This window comes from Bidens hawaiensis, unplaced genomic scaffold (assembly GCF_021521415.1).
Source record: "Bidens hawaiensis isolate Kalapana, Puna unplaced genomic scaffold, B.hawaiensis_p1.1 tig00006520_1, whole genome shotgun sequence".
Classification (NCBI taxonomy): Eukaryota; Viridiplantae; Streptophyta; class Magnoliopsida; order Asterales; family Asteraceae; genus Bidens; species Bidens hawaiensis.
The window spans coordinates 453917-462967 of NW_027491437.1; the positions used below are offsets into that span (position 1 = coordinate 453917).

The 9051-nt window shown below is 38.1% G+C and overlaps 1 protein-coding gene and 1 pseudogene across 1 annotated transcript; both read right to left on the reverse strand.

The window, feature by feature from the left end:
- Nucleotides 1–956: 956 nt before the first annotated feature.
- On the reverse strand, nt 957–1678 carry LOC143632624 (uncharacterized protein At3g17950-like; annotated as a pseudogene).
- Nucleotides 1679–2880: 1202 nt separating this feature from the next.
- Nucleotides 2881–4155, reverse strand: LOC143632626 (biogenesis of lysosome-related organelles complex 1 subunit 1-like). The gene is made up of 3 exons (XM_077101094.1): nt 3981–4155; nt 3698–3903; nt 2881–3177 (listed from the first exon to the last, which is right to left on the reverse strand). The coding sequence occupies exons 1-3, from the start codon at nt 4132–4134 to the stop codon at nt 3088–3090; spliced, it is 450 nt and encodes a 149-aa protein (XP_076957209.1). The 5' UTR covers nt 4135–4155; the 3' UTR covers nt 2881–3087.
- Between the last annotated feature and the right edge of the window lie 4896 nt (nt 4156–9051).

Consider the following 9051-nt stretch of genomic DNA (forward strand, 5'->3'; position numbering starts at 1 on the left):
TTCTTTTAAATTCATAATTATGGCAATTTTTGGAACAAAAGAACAGGGAATATAAGCGAACAATTAATTATCATTGATTGATAACCACTTTGGATTAGGGCTACAAAAGAGCCAAGCGATCTCGTTTAAAGAACAAAATATTATTTATAACACACAGCGTATAATTAATAAACTACAAAATTATCATTTTTATATATTAAAATTTGGGTTAATACTTTTATGAACCAAGGTTACCTTGCTCGCGCTCAGCTCGTTTATGAACCGAACCGATTTTGACCGAGCTTCAACCAAGCTACAAGCCTTTTGAACAAATTTACTTCGGATGGAATCTACATTGCATTTGCACGTAACATTCAATTTAAAAGAGTTTTAATCGATCACTTTTAAGACTTTGTTTTCCATTGGTGTGTTTAAAGTTTAAACAATCGTCTTTGTAAACTAGTAAATGTCTATGATTATGCTTTTGTTACTACTTTTATGTTAACAATAAGTGGTTAATTCACTGATGATAGAACTACGTCCCGGGCGACTAACTTCTTATAAATCATTGTAGATTGTTGTAGATTCACCAAATGTGCTTTCCATTATGGAGCCTCCGTAGTGTTGTACAATAGGTCTCAAATGTGTGACTGACTTTAACCTACTTGATTAATGATTTTTTGAACGACATTAGTTTGGCTGATAGGTCCCCGAAGGGAGTTCCTACATCAACCGCTCCATGCCCAAGTTCGAATCCTCTTATAGTGGTTTTCTCCTAGCAAGTGGTATACACTTGTTCCCATGGAAAACCCTTGATCACACGAGCTAGCTCGTGGCGGCTACAAACTATGCCAGTGAAACTACTAGTTGTAAACAAGTGCTAACTAGTTGATATGATGCAATACTACTAGCTTCATTTACTACGTAATAAACATCAACAAGAAACAATTAAAGAACTAACACCAGATCAAATTCAAATAAATAAGTGGTATATCAGCTTTGTTCTCAAATTAGGGCAAATTAATTCCAAGAGTCATTTCATTCATCAAATCAATTGAACAATATTTACCTAAATACACACTTCATCTGTCATCCGGCACCGCCGCTGCAGATTCCAGCTAACGAAACCGAAAACCTACACAACGAGCAAACCGAACTCGCACTCGCACCTGTACTACCTTCATCGCCATCAGAAGCCGGGGCTGGCAGTTGCGGAGGCGGTAAAACCCTACCATTAGCAAACAACGTGCCTCCGTCATTCCCATCCACCTGCATATTCATAACCGCATCACCGCCAAACAACGCCTCTTCACCGAACCTCCGTTCAACCTCCAGAAACTCACCGAGCGACGACGGCTTCAAATCCTCACCACTACACAGCCACCACCACCTCCTCCGTCTCAACCGCTTCCTCCGCCGTTCGGTACCCGCTTCCACCGCATTGTTGAAGTTCATTCTCCGGCGGCGGCGTTCTCCGGCGGAATTGGCGGAAACCGGTGCCGATCCGAGACAGAGTGACGGTGGGAGTGCGGAATGTGACGGCGACGCCCATGAGAGTGCCGAGGGTGGTGCTCCGGTCGTGGAAGAAAGAGCCGGTGGACTCGGTGTCCAGATCGGAAGACGAGATTGAGGAGATTGTGGGTGAGGAGAGTGGCGGAAGCAATTCCATGCCTGGATCTAGCATTTTTATTATTATTATTATTATTATTATTATTATTATTATTATTATTATTATTATTATTATTATCGTTGTTTCATAATTTTTGAACTCTATGCTCAGATCTGTTTGGGTTGGGTTATATTGGAAGAAGATGGTGGAGTGAGGGAAGTGACTAATGTGCCCTTGGGGGATAAAGGTGTGGTTGCTTGTCAGGGGTATAATGTGGGGTGCATGGATATGGTTTGGAAACTGAACTCGTGACTTCTATTCTTGGTGTATTCAATGTAACTCCTTGTCTCGTCGATTATAACGTTATACGTGGTATTTAATTAACTAACTTCTAAAAAAAAAGTCATGAAAATTGGTTTGGAAATAAGTTCGTATAACGGTCAGATTGACGTCGTAGTCTATTTCACACCCTTGGGCGTTGGATGTGTGATGATGTGCAACAGTTTGGCGGAGGTCAATAGCACCCCATAACACCCCGTACTTTAGAAGAGTGAGAATAGTGTTAAGCTAAGCTAAGCAACTGTTTCTATTTTTATTTATTCTCTGTCAAATTATTTTTGATTGTTTTAACAATGTCTCATTGCAAAATCGCTTCATCGAGTCGATGAATCTCTCTTCATGTGATCATTCTCCACTATGTTTCTTAAGAACCATAAGATAGTGATGGTCACTAGTGGTGGTGGTGGAACCGTCAACAAGGATGAGTGGAACACATAGGAAGCTCTAATCGAAGACACCTAGAAAAATAATAACTGAACAAAGAAAAGACTGACCCGCCATATATCGATCCAGTCTTCGGTTTTGATTTTTTAAAAATTTTGGGTTCAAGTTAGGTCCAGTTTCAACCTGACGCACACCACATGACATTCCATCTCAATAACTAAGCAAGACTACCATCTTGATTACAAAGCATTGGAGGATTCAGCTAACTCATCTTCTTCATGTTTCCGTGTTTTTACAGTGGGTTAAAACTAAAGTCGCATCTTCATTGATTATAAGCATACAATTTAGTGATATTATGTGCTATTAGGTTCTTGAACTGGCTACAGATATTTTTATTTAATTTCCTATCCTTGTATGAAAGCCTTCATCACTACTTGTTATTCCACATCAGCAGCCTAGTAATAACAAGCATATTCCAAAAGACAACCATGTAATGAATGAGCCAATGGCATTTAAAATCAACTAAAACGCGACCCGTTATAACCTAATATCACTATCAAGACTCACTATAACATAACATGGCCTCAATATGGCCCATTCATCATCAAGCCAGTGTTGCTAAATGCTAAACACTGCAAACCGGCAATCCCTTTGTTTGCATTTTTCAAGATTTAACGATAAATACAGATGGCACCACTACACATAATAAACAGAAAAAGTACAGTGTAAGGCAACTAACCCGTAGTTGAGTTTAATGAGTTAAGTTTAACATAATTTCACGACTGGTGAATGTTGGAGATGGCTGTGGTAATGCTTTTACAATCTAGTTCCATTGTCTTCATCCAGTTCTCAAAATCCCCTATTTCCTGCACAACCATGTACAAATTTCATCACCAAAAAGAAGTCTATATCCAACTATCAGCATAATCACACAACCAAAAGTTAAACTCTATACTGCACAGTTCTTCGATAAAGCTTTGTAATGGGAAACTAGCCTCCGTTTTATAAAATAACCAAGTCACAAAAACCAAGCTCGCTTGTTTGAACCAATTTATGCACATCTATGCAACTCAATCCATAACTCATGAAAATCCAAACTGCCTTTAAAATGTGTAACTTACTTCACAAATTATCCATAAGAAATGATGATTTCATAAACTAGCCTCTTTAAAATGTTCATCAAAGCAAAAATGTCTATTTTCCGGTGATTAAGTGATCAATCAAGTGCAATGGGGCACAAATGTCTATAGCATTATTGTTGAATTTGTCAATTTCTAGATAAAAAAAAACAGAATTTGAGCTCATGAACTTAGGGTTTTTTTTAACTGACCACTGAACTAAAACTGAAAATCAAACAATTGTATCAAAAGGATGAACATAAGGAACCTTGATAGCGGTATTAATCGCATGAGTCGAAGCAAGCCACTGATCAGTCTGCTTTGCAAATCTCACAATAGTAGCCTTCAACGCTCCAATTTCAACCTCTATTCTCTTCTCATTCACAAAACACTCTTCCACGCCTCCATTAACCGCCTCAACTAACAGATCCGACACACGTGCAGCGCTTTTAATCGCCTCTTTCTTCGATTGCTCTACAAAATCATTGAATTCAACAATTCTAAATCAAATTCATTCCCCAAATAAATTAATAAAAGATATTATATTCCACCTGTGTGATCACGGAGCTGTGTTGCGGTGGTATGATGGTCGTTGACTAGCCGGAGTAGCGAGGATTCGAGGCTTTCGGATTGTGCGCCCGGTCGATTAGTCTCCGATGATGGTTTTACGCGCGCACGCGCCGGCTGTTTTCGCGGTGAACTCATTTTGGGCACTCGACTCTTCGTTTCTGTCGTGGGTATTAGTTTTAGCACTGATACTATGTTTCATAAAACCCCCTCATTTTAGGTTCACTTTTCGTTTTGTAAAATATATATATTTTTTCCTTTTATGCGTAATGACATGTCGGACATGCTTGGTAACAGTCGGGATGCAAATGAGCCAAGCAGCTAGCGAGCTCTCAAGCTTGGATCAATAAAAATCTCGAAACAGTCGAGTTTTTTCAAGCTAGCTAAGCGTGAGCATCAAATAATGTCCGTCTAGTTATCAAGCCTGTGCTCGAGCCTTGTGTATTTTTAAGTTTGACCTAATTTTGGATTTCTATGTATTAGGTTAACACCTCATAGCCGAGCTTAGGCTTGTTTTAGTTTTTTCACAAAATATATAAAGTTATAAAAAATGTATATAATTAATTACTAAATAATAAAAGAGTCGAGCATGAGCTTGAAAAACAGCCACAAGCCGAACTCGAGCTTTTGAAAAGGAGCTTGGAAAGAGTCGAGTTTGAACCTTTGCAAGTCAAAACAAGCCAAGCTCGAACCAAGTCGATCTCGGGCTCTGCTCAGCTCGTTTACACCCCTAATAACAGAGTATTAAATAAGTTATCAACACTACCTAACAAACAAACAGAACCTGATAGCGCAAGTGTAACCTCTTATCATCTACGAGTACATGCAATAATGAGTATAAGTCTATAATGCGAACTGCATGAGTGCATACTACTGGTTTCAAAATAATTGACGTCTAAATATGTATCTTAGATGATTAAGGGAAAAAGGCCATAGGCGATTCATCACGGTTGTTGGACCAAATTCTACATCTGCAACCTAATGGTGATACAAAACGTGCTTTTTTTTTCTTAAACTTTGATTTATTTCCATTTATATGTGAAACATGTATTTGATTTGATTAATCCATGTATTAATCTAAGAAGTCATTTTGACTATTTGGTAATCGGTTTAAGCTTTCTAAAATTTGACTTGACATTTCATATTTAAATTTACCTTGTAAAAGAGGCTTGACTCGTGGATTTGAGAGTTGAATGCTATATTTCACTAGTCTAATTCGAAGAATAAAACAAACTAAGGTCAAGCCAGTTTATTAAACAAGTTTCAAGTTTGGCTCGTGTTCATTTACACTCTGTTTGATTGGATCCTTTTGCAAATCAATCACCAGTAAGGCATGCATGAGTTTATTTACACCAAAATGTATATCCCACAATGGAACTAGAGAAAATGGATTTATTTAAACATTTGTAAAATATAATTTAAAATTTTGAGTTTGAATACCGTATTTAGCTGCTTGCGCATAGAGGTGTTAAAAAAACCCGGTTTGGGACCGGTTTTAGGCAAACCGCACCGAACCGGTTTGGGTTTAAAACTTGTTTCACCCAAACCGACTCAAAACAGTCAGTTTCAGGACCGGTTCCTCTTAATATCTACCAAACCGGTTTTAAAACCAAACCAGTTTGAGAAAAACCGGTTTAAAACCGTTATATAAACCGGACCGAACCAATGTGACCAGATCGGCCTATCTTGCTTCTAAATTGGTTTATAAACCGAACCGGTTTGAGTCAATTCAAGAAGATGCACAAACCCAATATTGTAAAGAACTAGTATTGTACCCAGCGCGTTGCGCCGGGGTAGTTGGTAAAACCTCAATGTTGAACCGGCAGATGATAAAACCCAAGTGTTACATCGGTGAGTCGATGTGAATTAAGTCGGTATCGTTTACGTTCGTTATGGTATAGACACCATTGGTAAAACCTTAGCGTTAAACCCAAAAAATATATTCGTCAAATTAACATATAAAAAATAAATTATTTAAAACGATGTTTGTTTGGTCGGTAAACCCGGGTGGTGGTAAAACCCAAGCGTTGGCTTGCCATTTGAATAAGTAAAAAAATCACCAAAAGCAAGCTATTCATGTTAATTCCAAGTTATTGATAGTCAGTTTTTTGTCTTGCCACTGTGTGAGGTTGTTTGCTGTTAAATATGATATCAACCCAGTTTATCACAACAATAAAAACAAAAACATACAAGGTAGGTTGTAAAAATTGTATCCTTAGGATATTTAGAAGATCAGAAGTTTAATCTTTAATTATTGGTTAACCATGGAGTTTTATGTTTATGTTTATATTTATGTTTAAATTATGTTTATGTTTTGGTTTGATTTATGTAATATTGTTTATTTTTAGGTTTGAGCGATGAGTTGTTTGAGCAATACGATCAACCCAATGTGTCGTTCGAAAATACTGTGCACGTTGGTGCTGATAAAGATGAGGTTGAAACACATAGCATTGCATCAGACGGGAATATATGATACGGTTACGAGATGAAATTGCTGAGCACTTAAAAAGCATGGGACAAATGATTTAAAAAAAATTGTTATTGTAGTTTTATGAATATTATTTCAGTGTTATTTGACTATTATTTAAATCTCAATGTTGAAGGACTTTTTTATTTAAATTTCAACTTATAAAAAAGTTTCTATTTTATTTTAGCAGTCTGCAGACATTAAAAAACAAACAGTCTTCTTATTGCAGACTATAGAAGTTTGGTCCACCTCTTCTGCTACATATGCCTACAGATGTGGTCCGCAGATTACAGACATTTTACCTCCGAAAAAATAAACAGCACCTAAGTCAACATCTTTGTTATTCTTTTTAGATGAAAAGAACTCGGCAAAGTTAGTTTGTATTTGGTTGTTGGCTGGACAAACTCTACCTGAAATTCACAATAACATGAGAACTGGTCCTTGGAATATATTTCCACCAAAATAGTGATGATCCCGATTTGGGTATTTGGATTTCTCAGTCCTAAGCCGGAGTCTCCTCACCCGTACCTGACGAGTGTTATTAATTTTTAGTAAATAAATGTGAGATGTTATATTGTTATACAAAGTTCTTTAGTGATTTAATGGGTGAGAGAAAGTAAGTGTCATGAATTCGAAGCTAATTGCTATACCCAAAATTAATCTAGTTCAAAAACATTTGATTTGAGCCTAAAGTTATTAGTTGTTCTGCTGGGCTGAAAAGCTGGTACCCAAGCCCAACAAAATGTTCTGAACTAACTTATAAACCAAACTCATATAACCCAAATCCATAGATGTAAATAAAAGTTGTGTTGCAAGTTGCAACGTATGTCCTTTTAGCCTGTAAAAGGCCCAACATTATGAGGGATGTGCAAGTAGAGGTGTACAAAAAAACCGGTTTGGGACCGGTTTTAGGCAAACCGAACCGAACCGGTTTGGGTTTAAAACCGGTTTCACCCAAACCGGTTCCCAACCCGACCTAAACCACCAGTTTCAGGACCGGTTCCTCTTAAGATCTACCAAACTGGCTTTAAAACCGAACCGGTTTGAGAAAAACCGGTTTAAAACCGGCTAAAACCGGTTAAACCGGTTTATAAACCATACCGAACCGACGTGACCAGGTCGGCCTGTCTTGTGTCTAAACCGGTTTATAAACCGGTTCGGTTTATAAACCGGTTCGGTTTGGGTTTAAAACCGGTTTTGTACACCTCTATGCGCAAGTAGAGGTGTACAAAACCGGTTTTAAACCCAATCGAATAGATTTGGTCAACGGCTGGTCAAAACTGATTTAATTAGTTCATAAAAGATTTCCAAACTTGTAAATTTGTAAAAAGTTAACGTCGTAAAGTTGTTTATAATTTTTGTCAACCTCTACTAAGTCTAGTTTAGACTTTGTCCCCTTTGGTCAGATCATAAGGCTGAGGGGTGTGGGGGGCTTTAATGGGGGCTTCAACCAATAATATTATGACGTGTGGCAGAGAGAGAAACTAGATAAGGGGGGTGTTGGAGCCCCCGTTGGAGCCCCTGGCCCTGGTGTGGAGGGGTTCCAGCAGGGGCTCCAGCGAATTTTTTTTTATTTTTTTATAAATATATATTCAAACAACGTATTATTAAAAAAACTCATAAATTATTAAAAAAAACACACATTAATAAAAAAAACACATTAATATCTAAAAATAAAATAAAAATTAAAGTACTAAAAAAAAACATTATTCTTATTCTTCGGCTTGGTCTTCTTAGATCAACCTCTTTCGGATACGTTCCTTTTGCTTTTCCATTAGCATTTGATCGACCGGATTTAGGTTACTGAAGTCTCTAGTAAGAAAGTCCAAATCTCTCATTCGACTTTTTTCCTTTTTGTCATTAGAGACCACCTCCATGGTTTTGTTGAATTTATTGAGGGATTCAACAAGATTGACGATGTTTACGGCTTCCCCCTCAGCCGGTTTTTTCCCCTTGGCGTCCCTTCCCAATGGCCGCCTCCTCGGCGGTGAAGACGTTTCCTCCTCCGCAATGTTTAGGTCGAATCCAACGCGGCAATCCGACCCGGTTGAAGTGCTATACGCTCCAGACGAACTAGTTTTAGTCCGTTTCGCCCTTACTTCCGCATCAAAGTCCGGCGCCACCAGCTCAACCCACTTGGAACACCTTTTCAACATCTCCAACAACAATAAATCGTCCCACGTCTTCACCATCCCATACCTCCGCAAACACTCCTGCTTCGACTCTTCGATCGTGAAATTGTAAACCGCCAAATCATCACTGCCACTTGGTCTCATACGACCGCTGTTCCTGTTGAAAAGATTAATAAAAAGCCGACAAATTTTCAGATTTCGGACTACCGACCCGAAATCATATCGGCGTTCCGCTCTGTACTCCCAACGAGCATGTAAAACGTCTCCCTAACCTTTGTCCAAAAAATCTTGCTCTTTTGGTAGTCGGCTGCAAAATAAAATAAATAAATTAGATTTCTATTTAACTTTTTTATTTAACTTTTTTATTAAAAATCATTTTTAAAAACGTTAAAACAATTACCGCAACGCCGATCCTCAGAAATGACTATCCAAGCCCGACACAAGGCTTCCTTCTCA

Coding starts and splice junctions, on each gene's coding strand:
- LOC143632626 (XM_077101094.1), bottom strand. CDS start 4,134: ATGAGTTCACCGCGAAAACAGCCGGCGCGTGCGCGCGTAAAACCATCA. Junction 3,904..3,980: donor ACAGCTCCGTGATCACACAG/GTGGAATATAAT, acceptor ATGATTTTGTAG/AGCAATCGAAGAAAGAGGCG. Junction 3,178..3,697: donor CGATTAATACCGCTATCAAG/GTTCCTTATGTT, acceptor ATGGTTGTGCAG/GAAATAGGGGATTTTGAGAA.